Consider the following 24,820-nt stretch of genomic DNA (forward strand, 5'->3'; position numbering starts at 1 on the left):
TATCCATTAGGGCGTGTTTGGCTGGGTGGATTCGAAGGGATTGAATGGTAGCAGGGTGGATGGCATGGTTTTCAAGGTAATGATGGACATGGTGTTGTCGGTGAATTGTCTTAAGATCCATGGGATTGCTATATCCAGATATTGCTATATCAAGTCTGTTTGGCATGCCTGGCCAATCTTGGGATTAAACCTTTTCATTCCTTCCAATCCCTTGAACCAAACACGTCCCAGTCAAATTTGAACAGATTAGGGTGGACTGGATGGGATTTAAAGGTAATGACGGTGTTGTCAGTAGATTGTCGTAAGATCCATTGGATTGCTATATCTCGGGATCAAATCATCCAGTTTGTTTGGCACGCCCAACCAATCCTAGGATTTAACTTCCCATCTCCAATTCTTTCCGATCCGCCTGGCCAAACAGGCCCTTATGAATTTGGTTCATTGATTACAATTCCATGCTCCTCCAAACAAGATTTTGCTTAATCCAATGTTTTTCCATAGCTAGAATTTTATCTCAAACATGGAATTGAATGGCTAAAATATTCAGACATCAATCATTGTACAATAACAATGCTAATCCCATCTAATACAATTCGATACCATTTAATTCCACCGACCAAATACGCCTTAACGGTAAGGGTCCATACCCACAGTTTCCTGCAGTGCTGTCACTTAATGATTTTTAACGCCCTAGAGTGAGCCGGGGAGCCTAATTTTGAGTGGAGCATATGTGAAACAGAAATCAGCGGGCTCACACCGAGCTTTTTCTTGCCTAGGCTCTCTACCCCTACAGTAGGAAACTCGCGTCCAGTAGGCACCGCGAGATCGCGACCATGTCCACGTGGATCCCACTTCCGCTCGACACGTACAACGGACACTACCGGCTGCACCCGGTTCGTTGGATTTTGGAACTGCTACAGCCGGTTACTCCCCTTCTCTCTGTCGCACTGCAGTTCCCGCGGGGTATAAAAACCGTATCCTACTCTCCTCAAGACATCGCTGGAAGAAAAGGAGGGAGAGAAGGCTTCGCTTTTTCGAGCTCCATTTCAAGGTTTGTGAAAAAGTAAAAATATTTTTATTTTTTCTTACATTTATTTCCCGTATTTTCTTCGCGATCGCTTTGGATTGAAGGTATATGCTTTAGGCTTGGTTCTTGATTCTTTTTTCTTTTTTTTTTTCCCTTTCTCTCTTGCATTCTTGTAGAAATTAAATGGCACAGTTTTCGGAATATTAGGGTTAGGAGATTATTTTATTTATCCTCGTCATTTGATCGTTGAATGTATGTAATTATAATAAATTCTTGAATTCTTGTCGTCAAATCACCATTTTTTATTTCGCAGTGTGGGGTGTGTGTGTGTTGTGTGTTGTGTGTTGTGTGTGTGTGTGTGTGTGTGGTGAATTAGCTTGATCTGTAGGAATTCACCACCATAGGACGTGGTTTCAGGTTCGTGTCGAAGAGCTACATATATTCCATCCACCACTTCCGCTCTGGTGTCATCCGCAGCACCATCCTGGGTGGCTGGTGGCCGTGCTCAATCTTCATTCGCTTCTGGCATCTCTTTTGAAGGAGAATGACAGATCCAGGTGCCCGTAGATTCCACATTGAATTCATCATTTGGGAACTCATCTAATTCTGGAACTGAGTGGTTGGGTCTAGAGCCCGCTTCCGGGGATATGAACCAGGTATCGAATAGTGTGGCAAACTCGGGGCCCAGTGTGGGGGCAAGTTCGTTGGTCACGGATGCCAACTCCTCACTTTCTGGTGGACCCCATTTGCAGAGAAGTGCTAGCATTAGTATAGACTCATACTTGAGGGTGCCGGCATCACCCATGTCTTTCTCGTCGAATAACCTAAGCATGGATGGTTCCTGTATAATTCAGCAGAGCTCCCATCAAGACCAGAATCCACAGAGGCAGCAGCAACAGGGGGCGGCTTCAACGGCTACATCACATCCGACATTGCAAACAGGCCCACAAGTTCCTGTCTCCTTAAACCAGGAGCCGATGCAGAAAAAACCCAGATTGGATATCAGACAGGAAGACATTTTGCAGCAGCAGCTTATTCAACAACTGCTGCAGAGACAGGATTCCATCCAACTACAAGGGCAAAATCCCCAGCTACAAGTCTTAATTCAGCAGCAGAGGCTCTTGCAGCAGCGACATCAGCAGCAGCAGATATTGCAATCTATCCCACAGATGCAGCAGGCACACTTGCAGCAGCAGCAACAACAGCAGCAGGAGTTGAGGCAGCAAATGCAACATGGGGTGCAGCCGATATCTGGTATGAAGCGACCGTATGACAGTGGCATATGTGCTCGTCGGCTTATGCAGTACATATATCATCTGCGTCATCGTCCTCCTGTGAGTTGGTTGTTTAATATGCTATTTATTTGTGTACTAATTTTTCTGTTCCTTTGTTCCTTTGATGAAGACATTGCTCGTAATACTATTTTTCTTACTAAAGCGTATTACATTCTTACATTTCCCCCCTTTTTTCTATTGAAATAGTCAGTATGTCTAACTATGCTTTCTTATTACCAGGACAATAATATTCTCTACTGGAGAAAATTTGTGGCAGAGTATTTTGCACCTTGTGCTAGGAAAAGGTGTTGCCTGTCATTATACAATAATGCTGCCCACCATTCCCTTGCAGTGTTTGCTCAGGCAGCTCTGGTTAGGTTTTCTTGCAATTTTACTTGAGTTGATTTGCTTTTAATTCACGACCTTTTGTGCATGCATACGTGCATGTCTTGCAATTTTACTTGAGTTGGTCTGTTTTTAATTGATGACTTTTCGTGCGTGCGTGCATACAGAAATATGTGCATGTCCATATCTGTACCCCTGCAAATGTGTATACAGGCATATTGATATTGTTGCTTGTTTGGCAGGATGCATTCCATTGTCATATTTGTTGTTCTAAGTCAGGAAGGGGATTTGGTAAGTAGCTTCATCACTATTAAACTGGAACCAGAATGGGTAGTTGCTTTGTTGCGCTCTTGGCAATTTTATCTCCAAGTCATTTAAGGAATCATATTTTAACCCCTTTGATCTCATGCTGCTCTTTTCTTTACTGTATTTACTTGGAAATGATCATTGCTTAATTTGATGATAGTATTATATGTTCTCACCAACATCATTTTGCAACTTAAAAACTGTATGTCTTCATCATTTATGTTGTTCAATTGTAGTTTGGGGACGCGATTAGCTGATTGCTATGTGCAAGGTATTCAATAATGGTAACAGTGGCTGTAAGTAACGGCCAGCCTTATGGTTGTTATGATATGGGCCATAACAGCCATTACGGTCCTGTAACAGTAAAAAATATTTTAAGGGAAGAAAATGTATCAGCCCTCTATTGGACCATTACAGGCTTGTATCGGATCATTATGGATCTACCGTTATAGGGCCGTTACGGGCCATCTTTTTAGAATGGCATTACAGCCTCGTAGTGGCTTCCACCTTTACCGTTACATAACCATTTTGAATACCACAACCATTTGTTGACACTTTTAAAACTTTGGATCTCCTTTGATGTGTCATCAACTATGGTTTCATTAGCTCAATTGGAAGCAGAAGTAGGAGCTTTCTTTTATGTTCGTGATTTAAAAAGTATTATTGTACATGTGAAATGTTAGAAACTAGTTATTTGTAAATGAAAATGATAAATAGTTGGGATCTCATTGAATGTGATTAATCGAAGTTACTTAAAATGAAATGAAAACTTGCAAAACAATGGTCATTGACTTATTGAAGTAAGCATAGGGAATGTCAAAGCCAAAGAGTGAGATTCCACAACAAAGAGGATACTTTACCCTATTGTAGCCTTTGTGCACTAAGTTTGATAATGATCCACAACAAAAGGAATATACCCTATTGTAGCCCTTTTTTTTAATAAAAAAAAAAATAAATAAATAAATAAGGTGATTATATTAAAATGCCAAGGACCAAAAACAGAAAACACATAAAAAAAGAAGAAGAGAAGATAATAGAGATAAACAAAGAAGAAAAGAACATATATTGACAGAGAAAGGCCAGCGAAAGGAGGAAGAAGAAAAAATACAAGGGCAAGGGCGCGACCCCAGGCCCAAACCCAACCCTCTAACTAAAGCCCGAAGTTCATTCCCTAACAAGATGGAGAACGTTACAGAGAACCCAACTATCGGAACACTTGGCATTGTTGAAACAACATTTATTTCATTCGAACCAAATGGACCACATAGCTACAAGCAGAGTTAGACTCCCATCTCTTATTTCTGAGCTTTCCACCACCTCTAGCCTCCCATGATCTGATGTGGGCCTCAAACAAATAAGGGAAAACCCACAAAATTCTCGCATGAAGCAAAATCCCATTCCAGACTCTATTGGAGAAAGGGCTGTGCAGGAGAAGGTCGGGTACCGATTTTGCATCTTGCATACAAAGGAGGCAGTGGATGTTTGGGAGGCAGAGCCCCCTCTTATGGAGATTATCTATTGTGAGAATACAACTCCTATCAACGAGCCAAGCAAAAGAAGAAATTTTCGGGCAAGCCCCAAATGACCAAAGAGGACCAACAATATTCCAATTTATGGAGTCAACGACATGAGTTTGTAAAGCATAGTCCTGCTAGGAAGAAAGGAATCCTAATAACTCATCAAATTCCTCATTCCAAAGGTTCCTCATAAAGGAAGGAGTCTACACACCACCTTGACCAGAGGAGTAACGATCCAAAACCATGATCTGCGTGTTGGGGCTCAATCTAGCTAGGGCTGGGAAGGAGGCCATTAGAGGAAGGTTCCCACACCAAGGGTTACACCAAAACCCAATCCTTTCTCCATTACCCACTAGGAAAGAGGTGTTCCTGAAGACCAAAACAAACATCTTAATAATCTCCTCCCAAAGAAAAGAGGACCTATAGAGGGATGGTTTTTTGGTCCACCACCCTCCTATCTCAACACCATATTTGAATAAAACAACTGATCTCCACAGGTAGTCTTCCTCAGAAATAAAATGCCAAACCCACTTACTTAATAGAGTTGAATTAACAACTTTCAAACCTTTGATGCCAACCCCTTCCTCAGAGTGTGGCTTACAGACCTCATCCCACTTAAGGAGAGGAAACTTCGTGGATAGGGAGCCTCCTTCCCATAAGAAGTTCCTCCTAAGCTAGTCGATCTTGAGTACAACAAATTTGGGACATCGGAAAAGGGACATACAAGGGAAGATTAAAGAGGGAATGTTTGATTGCAGTGATCTTCCTCCAATAGACAGAAGGTTACTCTTCCAAGGCGCAAATTTTCTTTCCATTCTCTCTAGCCTGTCCCAAAGGTGCAAGGTAGGCTTGCCTACACACAAGGGCAGCCCAAGGTATGTGGAAGGAAAGGATCCCACTTTACAACCAAAGGTAGAGGCAAAACCCTACACTTCCTGTAAATCCATGTGAATACCCAAAAACTCAACTCTTAAAACGGCTAACTTTGTGCACTAGGTTCGGTAATGAACCACAATAGAGGGAATATTTTACCCTATTATAGCCTTTGTGCACTAGGTTTGGTTATGATCTAGTATGTGATGCAGGACACATGATTTAATGCTAACATGCAATGTGGAGATTATGAAAGAGTCCGTAAAGTAATTCAATTAACAAAAGATGCTAACCTACCAATTAATTAAGAGTAAACAATAAGAAATAAAATCTGATTTAACCTAAATCACATGCCTGCATGCTAAGAAATCACATAAATCAATTAAAACTAGGACCGATGGAAGGATAGAACTTCCAATTTAGCATAGGCACATTCCACACCCAATGGACAAATTTGTAGGTTTTATAATTATGGTTAGGAAAGGGGAAAATATGAAATTAGGAAAATTAGGGTTCATGGGAATTGGGGAATTTGAAATTAGGGTTTTTAGAAATTGGAAAAAAAAGGAAATTGAAGAGATAGGGTTTAGAAGGTTGTAATGGGAAGGAAAAGAGGAAGACAATAGAAGAAGAAGAAAAATATTTTTCGAAGAAGAGAGAGGAAGGATGTAAGAAGAAGAATACCTTGGGGAATCCACCACCGAACAAGTTTGTACCCTTCCATGATTTAATTGGAAGGGAGGGTTTTTTTTTTTTTGAAAAAAAAAGACCTTAGAAAACAATAAGGAAAATTCCTTCACACAAGAGGTTCTCTCTTCTTTTTTTCTTCTCAAATCTCCACTAGGGTTGGAACTCACCCTCATTGTGCTTTTATAATTAAAAATTCGGAATTAAAATCCAACATAATTAGAACTATGTCACTCACTTAAGTAAAGTGGCCCATCATCCAAAATAAGAAAACTAAAACATATATTATCAATCTCAACCATCAAATAACTCCTAAAAATAACAAAAAAACATAAAGAAAGCAAGATTAGAGTCCAAAGGTCCCAGATCTAAAAGATCTAATGGTCTGATGGCCTGATTAACAAGATCCAACGGTCGGATCAACACGAAATATTATGACTAAAATGATCTTCTAAGCAGCCCGCATGCATTATCCTAAGGTGGGGTCTTCCTGATGCACGTCCAATGCATGTGGGGTCTTCAAAATGGCCCGTGTGGGCCTCATCTGGAACTCGTCACTCATCCACAAAGAAAGTTGCGCAGATGTGAGTGGTTGTCTCCGTCTCTCGTACATTCGAGTAGGTCATCTGATGTCCCCATCATTATGACATTAGAATTAGAAGGTGGACAAAGCGAATTCAAAAAATTGGATATGGGTATGACTAGTGTTTAAATTGTCGGCGATATTATCGAAATATCGCCGATAATATCGGTGTCGCTGCACTGGCGAAACCGAAACCCCAATTTTTCTTTTCTCTACGGAATATCGACGAAATATCGGCAAAATTTTCGATATTGTCGATAATTTGGATTCTCGCCGAGAATATTGACTGTATCCTTGCATAAATATGTAAAAATCGGAAAAAAGTTTACAAAATAAAAAAAATAAAAAAAATCTTTGATTTCTGTAATACCTAGTTATCGCCGATGAAAATCTCGAGATCTTGTCAGATGCCAGAGGTTTTTTTTTTTTAAATTATTTAATTGGGGATGAGGGAGAGGGATTTTTGGGTTGAAAATCCGGAGATATGCGTGGGAAGGAGAGGAATTTTTGAAAATTTAGGTTAAATTGGGGATCGGGCTCTGGCTTTGACGGACGTGGATTAGATACTGACAGGTGGAGTGGCGAGTCGGCTACGTCACCAAGTTCTGTGGGGCCCACTGTGATGTATGTGTCATATCCACACCGTCCATTCATTTTGAGATATCATTTTAAGTCATGAGCCAAAGAACGAGGCAAATAAAAATCTGCAATGGACCCCATCACAGAAAATAGCGGGGAGTGATTCCCACCATTGAAACTATCCTAAGGCCCACCATAATGTTTATTTGAAATCCAACCTGTTTAAAAGTTAAAAAAGACATGAAATAAGAGAAAACACAAATATCGGCTTGATCTAAAACTTTTGTGGCCTTTAGAAGTTTTTAACGGTGGGCATCACTGTCCCCACTGTTTTCTGTGTTGGGATCCACCGGAACTTTGGATTTAACTCAATCTTTGGATATTGCCCTAAAATGATCTTCCCAAATGAATGGAAGGTGTGGATACAAAACATACATCATGATGGGGCCCACGGAACTTGGTGACGTCACTTCAATAGCTAGTCTCGCTACTCAATCCGCGCCTGGCTTTGACGGTGCAAGTCGGTGCTTCGTGGGCCCCACCATGATGCATCTGTTGTATCCATGCTTCCCATTCATTTTTAAATATTATTTTAGAGCTTAATCCAAAAAATGAGGTGGATCTAAAACTCAGGTGGACCACACCACGGGAAAACAGTAGTGATTAAATGTCCACCATTTGTTCGTTTCCTGTGGTGTGGTCCACTTGAGTTTTTTATATTCTTCCGTTTTGTGGTAAAGCCATAAAATTATGTGTTAAAATAGATGAACGGAGTGGATGAAATAAATAAATAATGGTGGACCCCACATGGACCCCAACATGAGGAAGCGGATTAGCTACGTAACAGGTTGAGCAGGGGCGTGGATTGGATACGGACAAGGTCAGTAGCCAAATCGCTACTGAAGTGACGTCACCAAGCTCTGTGGACCCCACCATGATGCATGTGTTGTATCCATACCGTCCATCCATTTGGAGTGATCGTTTTATGGCATGAGAAAAATAATGAGATGGATCTAAAGTTCAAGTAGATCCCACCATAGAAAACAGTGGGGACAGTGACATCCACCGTTCAAAACTTCTTAGGGGTCACAGAAGTTTCCGATCAAGCAATTTTGTTTTCACTTCATCTATCTCTATGTTAACTTATGAATAGGTTGGATCTAAAAATTGCATCATGGTGGGCCCTATAAATGTTTCAACGGTGGGTGTGACTGATCCCACGATTTTCTGTGGTGGGTCCACTTGAACTTTAGATCTATTTCATTCTTTTTCTCATGCCTTGAAACGATCTCTACAACTGGTTGGATGGTATGGATACAACACATGCATCATGGTGGGGTCCACAGAGCTTGGTGACGTCACTTCCACGGATTGGCTGTTGTACCTCACACCAGCTATATAGCTGTTGTAGGTACGTGTTTGTGCGAAGACGAGCACTAATGCTCCTTGAGCTTCGAGTTGTACGAACGGTTCAAAGGAGATCAAAGTTACATGGGCCCCACAGTGATGTATTTATTATATCTACACCGTTAATTTATTGTTAGAGATCATTTTAGAGCATTATCCAAAAAAATGAATCATATCCAAGGATGACATCACTGTAGGGCCTACGAAGGTTTCAACGGTGGAAATATCTACACAGTTAATCTATTAACAACTTGGATGACAAATAGACATTACTGTAGGGCCTAAGAAGGTTTCAACGGTGGAAATCATTATTCCCACTATTTCCTGTGGTATGATCCACTTGAGATTTGGATATGGGTCAACTTTGGGCTCAACTCCTTAAATGAGCTGAAAAAACGTATGGACGGTGTGGATAAACCACTTATTTTCACGGTGGGCTCAACTTATTATTTAATGCATTCTAATAATGATTTTTTCATTCCTGAATATGTAACTATGTGTATTCAGGCATGTCTTGAAGTTTCACTGAAAAATTTCATCGTTTTCCCCATATTTTCCTCTTTTTCCCCGTCTTTCCGGTTATCGGCGATATTATCGGCGATAACGATATTATATCTATATCTCTGGCCAGCGAAACTTGTAGCGATACTGACAACTCGAACACTGGGTATGACATTGGTGCCTTTTACTGAAAACATGCTCCTTCCATATTCAATTATGGCATTGGTTAAGGCATGTTCATAGGATGAGTGTAGCTGAAGTGGGGATGTTGGGATGGATGAGTGGCAAGACAGAGAAGGATAGAATTAGAAATGAATGCATCCAATGGAACTCAGGAGTAAAAAAAAGGATGTGTGGTGTTGATGCTCGATATTATCGATATTATCGACTGATATTATATGTATCGCATGTCAACAATGCAGGTACAGGCAACATTTCAATTATCAATAATATTGGTGTCGCCAGGTTGGCGATACAGTGCCACTAGAAATGCCAATTTTCCAGGCATCGGTGAAATATTGGCAATATATCTCCAATGTATCGATACCATGTTTTATCACCTAAAAATGCCACTTTTTCTTTACAAAATCTCTCTTTTATTGAGTGTATCAATGATATTGTTGTCGATACTACTTAAGAAGGGGGAAAACGTGCACAAATATTACGTAAATTAGAAAAATAGGATTTTTTTTTTATTGTTTTTTTTTTTTTGACTTTTTTTGGAGATATGGTTGGGGAGTGGATTTTGACCACTCTTCAATTTTCGTGAATCGAATCCCACACTCTGAGGAAAAAAATCAGAAAGGGGAAAATGTGTGACTCTTGTGAAAATCAGAAAAAAAAATTCAAAAAAATAGAAAATTTGTTTGTTTGATTTTTCTAATTTTTTTTTGGGATATGGTTGGGGACTGGATTTCAACTACTCCTATTCAATTTTCATGAATCAAATCCCTCATTTCAGGGGGAAAATCGAGAAGAGGGAAAACATGCATAAATATTGCGAAAATCAGAAAAAGAACATAAAACTTGTTTTTTATTTTGAATTTTTTCAGGGATATCGTTGGAGAGCCTCTTCAATTTTGGAATTTTTTAATTAATTAAAACTTCAAAAATACTAAAAAAAGTTTTTTTAAAAAAAAATAATGATATTGTTTCATGAAAAAAGTTATTAATTTTTTCCATTTATGGATGGATGTCGAAGAGTGATGTGATGTATTTTTAATAAAAAATTATTTTCTGGTGTTTAAAAAATTAGAATAAAAAGGTAGAAGATTTTATATATAAAAATTACATTGTGTTGGTATATATTGAAATATCGTGTGATATTGGCTACAAACCCTTTGAAATAAATATATTATATCGTTGATATGTGATAATATCCTGGATATTATCATTAATATTGACTATACCAGCGTTAATACCTGTGAAACCATTGGAACTTTTGGTGGATCTCTTCTTAGGGTTGTTTTAAGTTAGTACATTTTATGTGCTGAATTACTGTGTTATTTTATAAAAAATCATGCATTAAAATCATAGTATCATATTTATGAATTAAATACTTTTGTCTGATAGCCTATGGTTTGGGCCACCATGCAATAAAAACTTATACACACACACACACACACACACACACGGAAACGCTCACCTGCGAACCAGTTCGTACGTACTACGTACGAACTTTTTTGAGAACCCATCCTACGTGATGTGGATCCAAAATTTGAACCGTTCATGTGAAGCAGCACCTCGTGAAACCCCTTGGGCCCAAGTTTTACTTTGATCTAAAACTTTGATTGCCCATGAAAAATGAAAACATTTTCCTCCCTTGATTTGCATTTCTCTTTGCTATGGCCCAACAGAATTTTAGATCAGGGTGAAAATTTGTCACATGGGGTTTCATGGAATTCTGCATCACATGGACCGTTCAGATTAGACACCCATGACACGTGTGCAAAGGTGCGCACGTGCGTAGGTGTGCAAGGGAGCATGACTCTCTCTCTCTCTCTCTCTCTCTCTCTCTCTCTCTATATATATATATATATATATATGTAAATTTATATAGTATTTGAGTCTTAAGTGTGTAGTCATGTGCCTTTTAACGTCTCCTGAATTTTCACTGAAAAATCGAACCTTGTTTTCTAACATTTTCCCAATGTTTCCCTTAGACATTGATACGTTCCCTAATATATGCAATATTTTTAAAGATACTGACGACACATGTTTCCGTATCACAGGTTCCGATAGATATAATTATAACCATATTTTGGGCACTCTTTATGTGCAATGGTTACTAAGAACTGCGCTGGTAGGAGTGAGTTGGTGCAAATCAATGGCTCTAAAATGGCAAGGGGAAGGCCTAAAAGGATGTGGGTGAATGTAGTAAGAAAAGACTTGATGACCTATGGTCTAACTGAAGTTATGGCCCTTGATGGTGTGGAATGGCAGAACGTGATTCATGTAGCCGACCTCAATTAGTTAGGATAATGCTTTGTTGGTGCTGCTGCTGCTGATGATGATTTAGGTGGCTTTTGCTGTCCCAAATTGTTGAGAGAAGGCTAAGACTGATTAATTAGGTGATGCTTATAATTTATTATTATTATTTACAAGCTATATTGTTGAGCTGACTAGTGGCAAGAAATATAGCAATAAAGAATCCATTTGGTAAATGGAGTCAAGTATTTGTCTGATTCAGGATTTCTTGTATGATATTGGAATCAATAGTTCTGTTTCTTCCAGCGGGATAATGGAGTGGATGTTGTGGAGGTTGGCTTTGTGGGCAATGTTGTGATTTATTTGAAGTAATGCAACAACAACAAGACTTTTTACCACAATTGTTAAAGGAAAAAAAGGTTTCCAACAATAATTCAAAGATATTTATAGTGTTGTTTCAAAGAGTTAAAAGCGCTGGATCATTGAAGGGGCTTCCGTAGGGGTGTTAATGGACAATGCTAGGGCTAAACCCATCCCAGCCCGACCGACCCTGGTCCTAGCCTTGGCCCTAATCGGATAGGCCTTGGCCTTATAGGACTAGGTTGGGTAGGGGACAACCTTGTAAGAAAGTATTTAAATGATCAAAGGCTTGAAATAGTCAAACCTGGCATTTTTTATTTTTATTTTTAGTATCCTCTATCTACGGTTTCGATCAATGTTACCTAGATTCTCAATCCCCCTTCGTTTTGTGTTCTGAATCATGTGATTTTGATGTAGAGCGGGTCGCGGACAATTACATGGCCAAGATGGATCAGAAAAGGCCCGGTCGACGACAGAAGTGATCCAGACCATCGAACCACCATCGAACCTTAAATCGGGCGTATCTTGCAATCCGGAATGAGTTATCTGATGTAAAATATATGATTTTGGGGGTAGAACGAGCTACTGAAGCCAACCAACCCAACTACGCCGGGTTGCGCAGCCCGGAATTGCGAAAAAACCCCTGGATTGACGGTCGTTTCTCTGTTTTAATTTCGTTTTTACTATAAATAGTAAGTTTTAGTTTGATTATAACTCTTCATCCGTTGGGCTTTAGGAGTTGCGCCCAACGTGAAAAGAGCTTAGAATAATTAGGAGAACGGGTTGGTGAAGCCAAATAGGACACTTACTATTTTTGGCTGAAAACCTTGCGCACTAGTAGACATCACGACCGTCTATAAATAGTAAGTTTACTATTTATAGTAAGTTGCAGATTCTAAGAGTTTGAGTTGTAGTTTGATTCTAATTTCTTTCCCATTGCTTGGTACCCCTATTTAAAGGGTTGTAAACTCGTTTTTATTCATCAATTAATCAATTTCGAATTTATTAGAATTTATTTCTATTTTCTGCTTTCTTTCCTCGTGGATTCGAGAAGTCTCTGTGAGGAGTCCAGAGAAGCTCCGTGGATTCGGAGTAGTTATCCTCATCACGTTCATCCCTGCGTCAGATTTGGATTTTGGCTCATTTGCTCTCTGGCTCATGGATTAATGACTTGGACTCTATTGGACTTGATGCAACACCGTGAGTCACCCAAATGAATACCCTTGAATTGGCTGACTTGTAACTAGATGAGTCGGTCCATATCGCCAAGTTTTAAATCCATGCTTCAGATCATTATTTTTTCCAACCCAAAGTTGTGATTCTATACTCTTATTGTTGATTAAATTGCAAGGTAAATTTATATTGAGAATGTAGAGATTTATTCTCTTAGTTATATACTCTTAAAAAATATTTATTCTTTAAGTTATGCAATAATAGGCATACAACATAAGACCATTCACGCAGGATCTATGGTAATGGTATTCATCATTTCATATACATAAATTACAATATTAGTTTGCATATATTAACTGCATTGCATATACTTCCTATTATGTCTTGGAGCAAGCCTGATGAGGACATCCGCGCGCCATCTGTTCGGGTGTATGTGAGGAGGAGAGCACCGGTGTCCTTATGGTTTGCTACTTGTACATGGGGCCCGCTGGCCTGGATCTTCATGAGCATCTCCTAAGGTGCATTGGGCTATTGATTTTCATCAACATATCATTCTGATCGTTGGATTGCAATCGGGCCATCATCATCGTTGGATCGTGATCGCGACCATTTGTGGGGCCTGATGGATGATACATAGGCCATTCGATGGCATATGATTATCTTAAGATTTATTTTATAGTTTGATTTATGTTTTGGACCATTTACGAGAGATGCATTATGTTTTTTCTTTTAGAATATAGGGTAATTTAGTAAAAGTACATTATATAGGGATGTTTTTGTAATTTTTGAAAGTTGCTAAGACTAGTGTGACCTCTCATGGTGGATTATTTTCTACAAAAAAAAAAGAAAAAAAAAAAAAAAGAAGAAGAAAAAAAGACCACCTCTATTGTTCTTTCTCCATGCAATGTGAAGACTTATTCCAAGCGATTTGGAAAGAATATCGCTGCGAAGCCCTTCTTCAATCACAGAAGTGCGAAGCTTCCCACTATCGACTGTAGTTCATCTTCTCCATCCAGGGTATTCCTTTAAGCTTGTCATCTTTTTCTACTCCAAACCTTCAAAACCCTTCTAGAAACCTTCCTCATTGTTCCCCTTAACCTTCTCCATCTAAACCCCATCCTTGAGAACCCAAACCCTAGCCTCCAAGCCCCACACATGTGACCATAGAGCCACATGTATGAAGCCCCTAGGTTGGTCCATACGGTTTCCCTCTTCCCCCCTTGCTTCCCTTTTGCTATCACACCAAAACCCCTTCACCCGTTACCCAAAACCCTAATCCTAATCCTAGATTCCTAATTTCCTATTTTCCCCAAATCTTCAAAATCCAAAATTCTTAATTTCCCTAATTAACCTAAAATTCCTAACATCCTACCACCCGAAACCGTAATTCCCTTCACTTATTACCTAAAGCCATAAAACCCTAGCCAATTAAGCCGATTAAATCCAAATTTTGCCCTTTCCCCAAATTCCCTGAACCCTAGGTTTACCTTCATCCTAATTGAGCAAGCCCTAGGTAGTTTTTGGTCTTCCTTTTTAAAGTCTTCCTTTTTAAAATAGACTTGTTCCTATGCTATTTGGGTTCTCACATCCATTAGATCCTAGTTTCAAGTATTTAATGATCATGCATGGCGTTGTTTGTTAATTTTGGCCTAGACTATTTGTAGTTTCTTATTGGAATCTTCAGATGTTTGATGATTTTGGCATGTTTTGTGATTTTGATTAATTAATTTAATTTGCTGAAATACCTCACCTCAATATTTAGCCCCATGCATTGGTCCTGCATCAAAGCCACATGATCCTACCCCATTGTACCATGTATTGGAGGAAGTAGTATACCCCATACTTGTTCTTGTAGCATTTACAATGGGTGTAGTGATCCATCATCCTGGTAACCTTGGTTTGGATCATTGAAACGTGACCGGGGTCCAATGGGTCTTTAAACTAAAAATTTGTGGTGGATGGGAACTGCTCATAAGTGTCTTTAAACAGTCGATGAATGGTGTCCTGCTGCGCTAGTTAGTGAAAGGGGGGGCCCATGGTTACATGATCCAAACCATTAATCTGATGAGTTTTCTCCATGGGTTCCTAGTGGGTGGAGGATTCTCCAAAAGTCTTCCAAGTTGGAAGTTCCTAAACCTTTGATCAGTGGGCTTGCCAACAAAGGAAGAAATACAAACAACATGACACTTGAAAGTTTTTTGAAAAAAAGAAAAAAAAGATGCAACAGTGCAGATTGGTTGGCAAAATTGTGTCTTCCTACCTTTAAATTCATCATTATCATTATCTAAGTCTGATCCCATTTAACTGGGTTTGGCTACATGAATCTTATTCCACCATTCCACTCTACCGAGGGCCCGACCTTCAGTTAGACCTAGGTCATCAACTCTTTTATTACTACCTCCATCCACGTCCTTTTGGGCTTTCCCCTTGCCCTTTAAAGCCTTCAACTTGTACTAACTCACTCCATCTAACTGGTCTCTGTTGCACCTGACCAACCATCGATGTCTACTTTCCCTCATCTTATTACCTATTGGTAATAAGTTCCCTCAACTACATTCATTTTGTATTCTGTCTTTCCTTGTCTTGCTGCTCATCTATCTCAACATCCTCGTTTCACCCAGACATCCTATGAACATGTTGTTCGTCAACTGCCCAACATTCTGCCACATAAAGCATGGCTGGCCTTTTATAGCTATCATATAAAATTTTCAGTTTGAATGGTACGTGACGATCACATAAAACTCCAGAGGCACATATCCATTTATTCCACCTAGCTTGAATTCTATGGGCAACATCCTTTTCAATCTCTTCTTCTACTTATACATCTTCTTCTTCTTTGAGTTAGGTCTCTCCTATTGTATACTGTTGAAATTCCTTATATCTCTTTTGGATTCCCATACTGTCCCCTCTATTGCAAATTTCTTGCCAAAAAAAAAAAAAACAAAAAACAAAAAACAAAAACGTAAAACAATAAGCAATCAGCAAAAGCTTGGACTTGTTAATTTGGTTTCCGTTGAAATGTATGATACCTAGTAAAGGCATGAGAGTTTTATTTATTTAATCTGTGTGTGTGTGTGTGTGTGTTCGCGCGCCTTGGGAATGTTGTACCTTGGCATCACTCAGAAAATGTTTTTGCATGCACTTAAGCACCATGTAAACTGTGCTGTTGAGTTAGGTTGCTTGCTTTGTTCAGGTTCTGCTGTTGTATGCAGCAGTTCTGATGTATTGTGACAAGGTTCTATTATCATGTTCCTTTGTCAGTTGAAATTCTATTCTCCCATGTGCTCATCAGATGTTAATGCATATTCACATGCTCAATGCTTTCTGGTTATCTTTATCCTTTACATCTTAGATATGCCTTCTGTTACTCTACTGGTACTGGTAGCAGTATTTGTACGTGTTCATTTCACTAACAGTGTCTAGTTTCCTTTCCTTTCTTTGGGGACAGAAACAACCTTCGAAGTGCTCCCTAGGCTTAGTAAAATTGAATTCGATAGTGGGGTTATTGACGAACTTTTGTTTGTCGACTTACCACAAGAAGTGAGATTCCCTTCAGGAATTATGATGTTGGAGTATGGAAAAGCTATTCAAGAGAGTGTTTATGACCAGCTTCGTGTTGTTCGTGAGGGTAATCTCCGTATAATATTTGCTCCTGATTTAAAGGTAAATAATTTGGTAGGACTTGTACACTTGACAATACTGTAGCATTGGATGTATTATTGTTGGTTTCATTCTTTTGTAGGTTCATTATGTAACTTTTGAAGATTTTTTCCCCCACTTCAGATACTTTCTTGGGAATTTTGTATAAGGCGCCATGAAGAGCTTTTGCCTCGTAGGTTGGTAGCACCACAGGTACCAACCTTTTCTGCCCCATATTTTTCAGATGTTCATGACCATATTGTTGTGTAGCCTACTGCAGATGTTGTTGTCCTTTACATCTGTTTAATTGCAGAGATTAATAGGGTTTGTATCAGTTGTTAAGAGTCATAAACTTTCAATACTTGGAGGAATCTTCAAACTAGTTCTTTCTCCCTTTTTGGCTCTCCCTTAGGTAATGATTCCTCTCTGGTGTCACTTGCCCCCACAGCAGGCTATTGCTCGCATGATACATTATCCTATTGCTTTAAACAATCTACATAGTTGAGTGTTTTTTTTTTTTTTTCTTCTTTTCTTTACAGTTACAGTATATGAGGTGATTTTGATATTAAACACATTAAAAACTTTGATGCTCATGCTACTGCAGGCTGACCATGGGAGGCTTCCATCTGTTATCCTTGAAGTCTACATCTCAAGTAGGCTACAGAATTCATTAGGTGTCTATGTCCCAGATAGGCAAACTCTTTCAACTGCCTTTCCTAATGAAAAAAATGCCAACAGAGAAATATAAGTAACTTTTCAAACTTAGTTCAAGTAACCAGTGAGCATAGCACTCAACATCATTTGCAAAAAAAGATGCACCACATCTTAAGGTGGCCCAGAGGTGCTCTTAGTTGCTTTCATCCTGATCTCTTCCTCTAGAGAGCCAAGCTTTGTTATGCAAATATATCTTAGGATAAGCCTGTCAGTTAATTCTTTGCCTTTAGGTAAACAACTCTCCTCTGACAGATGGCCATCATCATCTTCCCTAGCCCACCATTCCGGATATTTCAGCTGTAATGCTATTCAACTTGGAGAGGAGAACAAAACTTGGTTTAAAAAACGTGATTGCTTCTCTCTAGCTTTTGAAGTTTGATGTTAGTTACAGCGAGACATTCCATCAACTAAATCTATTAACTGGAGTCTGCACCGCATTTGCTATAAGAAAACACATTGGCTAATCATCCAATCTTGTGCTTGAATGAATGCATAAACAATGTCCATTTGAAAGGAAATCCTAGTCGAGAAAAGGAAGCATCTATTCTGACTGGACAGGATTCTTTTCGTCAAGCTTCTAGCCTGCTGTTGTAAAGTCAATTTCTTTTTTCTTTTTTCTCAATCAACTATAGGGAGAGTGCCAAAAGGTCCTGATTGAATATTAGTATGCATTTTTCTTTCTTTCTTTCTTTCTTTTCTGCGGGAAATTTCACCATATTGAAACCTTTGCAATACACCTCAGCTCCTCGAAGAATGCTGCAACTCCATTTCTCCTGTGATAGTTTTGTTTCTTTCTCTGTAAGGATTGGACTGTTGATAGCGAATATTCAAATGGAAAAAGAGTCAAGAGGGCAAAACTCTTAAGCTGGAATCTTTGTTTTTTTTTTTTTTTTTAATAAATTTTTTAATAAAATAAAATAAAAATTAGCTGGAATCTTTGTTAAATTCATAGTTGCTTCCTGTGATTAGAAGGATCCTGATGATCTGAATTCCCTCTTCTCATCTCTCAGAGATATGTATCAGAGACAATGCAACCATGTTCTTCGTTTGCATCTATTTGTAGTTCTCTCCAATACTTGGTGATTTTATATTTGAATGTATTTATTTGGATGATTCTTCAGAATGTTGGGGAGGAAAATCCTAGATATGACTAATGCTGTTATTGAAAAATGTGTAATTCGCTTTCACAGGTGAACCAATTGCTACTGGCTGCACAAAAATACCAAAGTGCTGTAAGTGAAAGTGGGTCTACTGGAATTTCGCCTCAGGATTTACAAACAAACTGCAACATGTGAGTTAACCAAATGTTAGCATGTGTTTCTCTCTCTCTCTCTCTCTCTCTCTCTCTCTCTCTCTCTCTCTCTCTCCACATTTTTTGGGTAATTCTCACCTTTTCCCCAGTATTGTTTCTTTGTTATCAATTTGGTCTCTGACCCGAACAAAACATCTCACAATTTGCAAGATGTGATTTCACCTACATAACATTAGCATTGTCAGCATCCCTCATGTGAACAAATGTTGCTCTTCCCATATTCATTATAATTTCTTGTTTGTGTTGGTTGGAGCTACAATAAAATATCAAATTCAATGTCATTGTTATCATGCTTAGCATTGATGAGAAAATTTGATGAGTGTCTGATAAATACATGTTACCTAGCTGATCCAATTAAGTTGGGATAAGGCTTAGATGATGATTATGTTTGTGCCTTTTACTGAGGAAAAAATCAATGCTACATTTTGTCAGATTTTATACGTTAATCTGATCCGATTCCTGCATCAGGAATTTGTATTCATCCTTAGCTGGTCATTAACGTTGTTGTGCATGGGAAGCTTAAAGGTGATGATGCACTTCATAGTTCCTGTTTAGCATCTAAGTTGGTGTTCTTACCCAATGTGCATGTAAATATCGAGGATGTCTTAGAGATATTCAATGAGGGACCGAATGTCTTTGATGGCAGCATTGTTGATAGATGCAGTTGAAGGATGCTTTTTCATTCTTTATTTCTTTTTTAAGTGATTGTTGAAGTATGGGTCAGTCACAGGCTTGAATTGCGATCTGGTCTATGAAGCGTAGAATCTAACTTTTAAAATAGGTGTGTTTTGTCCAATGTTGCCTAAATCACCAACCCCCTATGTTTTCGGTTCCTTGTATGCAATCCTTAGCATTTGGAATCTGGATGCTGACCTGATTTTAATTTTTTGAAAATGCCTCCTATTGTTGATTAAGTTTATGGAAAAACAATGTAGTGGACTAAGTGCATTCTAAACATTCGGAATCCCATGCACCTAGTTTCATTAGGAGTCATTGGCATCCACGGCTGTCCATTATGTGTAGTAGGTTTTATACACTTCTACTATACAGGAATCACACCAATTGAATCATCCTAAACATCCGTATCTGCACCTTATTATAAGAATCTTTTCCGGCCAGTTTTTCCATGCACTTACTGGACATCTGTATAGCTTTTCCCAGGCAGCCTGTGAAGGTTGTTATCGGCCCAATGGACAACTCAGATTGATGATATGCATTGTTCACACCTCCAAATGCAACTTGGTGCATAGAAAAGCTTCAATACACTTAGCCCACTGCATCATTTCTTGAAGTTATAATGTAAATCTATATTCAGAATGCAGAGATTTATGATGTGCTTTAAAGGATTGTAATTTGGACTATCTTGGGTTGTGGCTCGGTCGCCTTCTCGGCACCCCTTTCTTCTTGTTGTTTTTGCTTCCTTCTTGTTTTTAATAAAATTTTCATCATCTTTCAAAAAAAAAAGAAAAAAGATTTATAATGTGCTTTATGCGATAGCAATATAGCATGCATTTGATATAATATGCAGGGTATATAATAATCACATTCATTATTTCATATATAATTTGTATTATCAATTTGCCTTAGTCCCGTTGGCTTTCTTGATAAAATTTATCGTGTGTGTGCATGCGTGTGACATGCATGATCCTACCCCCAGTGTACCATTTATCAGGGGAGGTATCATTACTGCAGACTTGCTCTTTTACCACCTACTAGAGCGACCCACAATCCAGGTAGCCTTGGTTTTGTACCTGTTGCAAGTATGGCATGCCAGCCATTAATAAGCATCCAGACATACTATGTTCCAGACTTTATTCATAACTAGCTAAACGATAAACATCATATATCCCCATTGTTCATATTGTAGTTACATGAGACAGTAGTCTAGCCCCATTGTTCTTATTGTAGTTACACAAGACAGTAGTCTACTTGTGTATTATAGTAGTTCATTATACTTGATGATTTACAACATATGAATAGTTTCAGATACCCGGATCATGTCCAAAAAGAGAGAGGAAGAAAAAATAAAATCAGTGAATGTTTTTACAAGGTCATGCCAAGTTCTAGTTTCTTCTTATATGCTAGTTGAAGACAATCAACTGTTCCTCGTGACATGAGTTATTTCTGGCTCAGTTAAGTATCTGAATATTATGGCTCATTTGTCATGATAATTTCTTCCTGTTCAGTTCTGCAGTTCTCTTCTTATTAGCGCGGTGGTTACATAAGGCTCTTTTTGCTTTTCCTCAAAGACAGGCCATTTTTTTAGTCTCCTGTGTTATGTTCTATTACTTGAGATGGGATTTACACCACATGGGCATGCTTCTTGCTTTGTCATTTCTTAGGTTTGCAACAGCAGGACGGCAGCTTGCAAAGAGTTTGGATTCACAATCATTGAATGACTTGGGATTTTCCAAAAGATATGTTCGGTGCTTGCAGGTAGCTTTTTCTTTAACATTTGAAAGTAAATTCCTAGCTGGAAATAGTTATTCTTTAACTTGGAACTTTATGTTACTTCTGTCCACTTTCTTATCATTGATCTCTACGTATTGACAGATATCGGAGGTTGTAAATAGCATGAAAGACTTGATAGATTTCAGCCGGCAGCACAAGATGGGACCCATTGGTAACCTTCTTCATATCATTTTGTTATTACGTTTTTGGCATCTGGTGTGGATGATAGAAAACTGTCTGATGTGCCTGCAAATGTACGATGTGGGTCATCCATCCACTGGGCTAGACCATTTTGAAATAACCACAGCTGCTGGACAATTCTTTTTTTTGAAATGTAAAGAATTGAATTAAAAGCCCAAAGGCAAAGAAAACAAAAAGGAAAAACAAAGAGAAAAATGACAAGACACGAGGCCCCGAAACTGGATCCCGCTCCCAGCATAACGGGATTACAGCAGATCTGGGGCCAAAACAAAAGAGATTACAACCAAAACTGAACCACTGAAACCTAACCGGGGTCCCACTCCCTACATAACCCAAACACCTTAGAAACAACTACTGTAAGAGGCCTTGAGCCATTTCTGAAGCAGCGGTTGCTGCGTTCCTCCCAGATTGACCATAAAACTGCAGGCAGCAATAGCCTCCAGCTGCTTCTGGCTGAACTGACAGGCATGCCCCTGTGCCAAGAGCTGTTGGACAATTCTTACCTAATGGTTTGATCAATGGGCTTTCAAGTAACCTTCTGCATGTCATTTTGTTATTAGGCTTTTGCATCTGGTGGGGATGATAGAAAACTGTCTGATGTGCCCACATATGTACGATATGGGCCGTCCATCCACTGGGCTAGACCATTTTCAAATAACCACAGCTGTTGTACAATTCTAACCTAACGGTTGGATCAATGGGGTGTTTTTGGCTGCTGAGTGTGACTGTTGATTGTCGACCATTGTTATTTGCTTCAACCATAGGCTTGCAGTCTATTCAGACGCTTACAATCCTCTGATCAGTGCGATCTCTGAATGTCGCCCATCCATGGTTGTCTGGTCTGGACTATGGATTGATGTTCACATGGTCAAGTGTGTGGTGGGAAAGCTGCAACAGTCTGACAGCATGATCTTCAGTCTCCGATTCGTTGGAAGCCATTGGAGGAGGCTCTTAAGAGCTGTGACTTGTAAATGAAACTCTTGTGTGTGTCTTTCTTTAGTTTTCTCTGAACTCTAGGGAAACTCATCAACGGTGTTCTTTCACTGTACTTGACAAAGCCTCCTTGGACATGGTTCAAAATTGTGCAACATCAGTTGCTTTGTTTTTCTGAAGTGTCAACAAACCAATGACCTTTGTATTTGCAAATTATTTTAAATCATTTATTTGTTCTGTTGTTTTACTTCTCAATGAATCATTGTTCTTAAGCTGCTTTTAATATCGATGCAAGCAGTGTTTATCTGTATCTCAGGTCAGCGATACAGATAACACATGATGTAATATAATTGATAATATGGGCTGATTTTATCTGTATTGCAGGTCAGCAAAGCAGATGCAGGATGTAATATGAAAGTACATTTTATAGGTTGATATTATCAACAATTGCCATATAGCACGATATTTTCGATATTACAAGATATCGGCAACAACCCTTTGAAATAAATAGACTGTATCATTGATACATGTGATGATATCACTAATATTATCGAGTATATCTACGACACCCACATTAACAACTGTAATCCCATGGATGTTTTAAATCAGTGCATTATGTCTGAATTTTGCATTATTTCCTGAAAATTTGTGCTTTAATATTAATTGAAATTTTGACAGCGCATAGTTTGGGCCACTATCTAATGAGAACCTATCATGTATAGTTGTTATTATTATTAGTGATATTTTGAGACCTAAGTGTGTAAATCATGCGTCTTTTAACATTTCCAGGAGCTCCACTAAAAAATTCCACCTTTTCCCTAATGTTTCCCTCAGATAGCATTACGTTCCTGGTATCCATGAGATGATTGATGATATCCGTAGGACTGATACACTTAACAATAATGATATTTTCAACTTTCAATTATTAAAAGCAAATGGCATGCTTCTGTGCAATTAGTGTGTTGGCATGATTTCATGGTAATTCTTTACATTGCATTTTGAACCTTATGACTGGTGAAGTTCAAAAGGCAGGCAATCACGTTTCTGTCAAAACATTAGCATATTTTGACAATTATTTTTTCTTTTAATGTCATTGTTGTTTCTCATTTGCAGAGAGTTTGAAGAACTACCCCCGACCGGCTGCAGCAGCAAAGCTTCACAGAATGCAGGAAGGGGAGCCCTTGGCCAATGCTCAGGGTCTCCCAAATGACCAGAACACGCTAAATAAAATAGTGGCAATGAGCTCTGGTCTGAGCACCCATACGAATAATAGTCACTCAGGCAGTGGAACCCTGAAACACAAAGCCACAGCAGCTGTGGCATTTAGCAATTACCAGAAATTGCTGAGGCAGAACTCGAATTCAAACCAGAATTCCCCTCAGCAGGATTCATCTTGTTGCTTTAATGGTTCAAGCCAGCCTGCTTTGCCATTTCAAAGTCATGTTTCTTCGATCACGGGGCCTCTGCCAAACACACCTGGTAATGGCCCATTGAGCCCTCATCTGCAGCCGTCTTTTCACACTAATCAACATTTAAGGCAGCATGTGATTCAGCAAATGCTGCAGGAGATGATGAATACCAACGGAGGCATACAACAGCTACCTCAAAGTATGACTGCAAATGGGAATGCAGTGGAGGGCGTCTTCAGTGGGAGTAACGGATCAGGAAGTGTGCCTGGCATGGGTATGGTGAGATATGAAATTAACACAGCAAATGCATCAAATGGTGCACCGTCAATGATCCCAACTAGCAGGAGCAACAGCTTTAAGAATGCTGCCAACTCTTCAGTTGCTGCGGGTGCCAGTGTTTTTAATTTAAGACCGGATTTGCCTCAGAATATCTATGTAGGGGAACTGGTTGAAGACTTCCTATGTGAATCAACAGAAAACGTGTTCAACAGTGAGGCTGTGAGCAATCTAGGTTGTATCTGGAAGTCATGATTGTTACTGCCCATCTACCATTACTGGGAAAGTACTAACGCATTTTTTGTACATAAGCTTTGAAACTTCAGTAATGGTTGTTTTGTCATTGCATTTCAGCAATCCCAACACTAGTCGGTGTTGGCAGTTTTGCAGCTTTGCCATTTATATCTTATATCATAGCAAAAACGGCAAATTTTGATTTTTGTCATTCGTGGTTGAGATGATTCCTTGCCACGCCTTCATGGAAGAGCTCGACAATGATCCACATTTTGGTTCTTGGTTCATCCCATTTTAGTAATAATCATCACAAATTAGAAATCAGGATTATTTTGGTTATTCTGTCCTGGGTGAAGAACATGCTGTTCTTAGTTCTTGGGTTTAGGAATTCCTTTATCCTTTGACTATTGCCTGATCTTATTAGATCTTGGTTTCCAGATGTATTTGCCTATCTTGGCACCTGGGGTCATAGCTGTAGCTGTTATACAGTTGATTTCTGGATGTATCTGCCTATCTTCGCACCTGGTGTTATGGCTGTAGCTGTTTGGTTTGAATTGAGCTGCACATTCAATTCTCTGGCACACCTGTGACT

At 39.0% G+C, this 24,820-nt stretch overlaps 1 protein-coding gene across 3 annotated transcripts; it reads left to right on the plus strand.

Annotated features, from left to right (window-relative positions):
- The first annotated feature begins 908 nt into the window (after nt 1–908).
- LOC131233640 (probable transcriptional regulator SLK2) lies at nt 909–24,434 on the plus strand. 3 transcript variants are annotated; one of them, XM_058230424.1, is made up of 11 exons: nt 909–1,051; nt 1,445–2,361; nt 2,542–2,673; nt 2,889–2,937; nt 16,508–16,722; nt 16,843–16,911; nt 18,603–18,703; nt 21,067–21,160; nt 21,278–21,347; nt 23,423–23,788; nt 23,875–24,116. In XM_058230424.1, exons 2-11 carry the CDS (start codon nt 1,675–1,677, stop codon nt 23,964–23,966), a joined length of 1,875 nt encoding a protein of 624 aa, XP_058086407.1. In that variant the 5' UTR covers nt 909–1,051; nt 1,445–1,674; the 3' UTR covers nt 23,967–24,116. The 3 variants fall into 3 exon arrangements, with proteins under 3 accessions (XP_058086407.1, XP_058086405.1, XP_058086406.1); XM_058230422.1 differs by having other exon boundaries at nt 23,423–24,434; XM_058230423.1 differs by having other exon boundaries at nt 943–1,051; nt 1,404–2,361; nt 23,423–24,434.
- The last annotated feature ends 386 nt before the right edge of the window (nt 24,435–24,820 follow it).

Source organism: Magnolia sinica, chromosome 18 (genome assembly GCF_029962835.1).
Source record: "Magnolia sinica isolate HGM2019 chromosome 18, MsV1, whole genome shotgun sequence".
Classification (NCBI taxonomy): domain Eukaryota; kingdom Viridiplantae; phylum Streptophyta; class Magnoliopsida; order Magnoliales; family Magnoliaceae; genus Magnolia; species Magnolia sinica.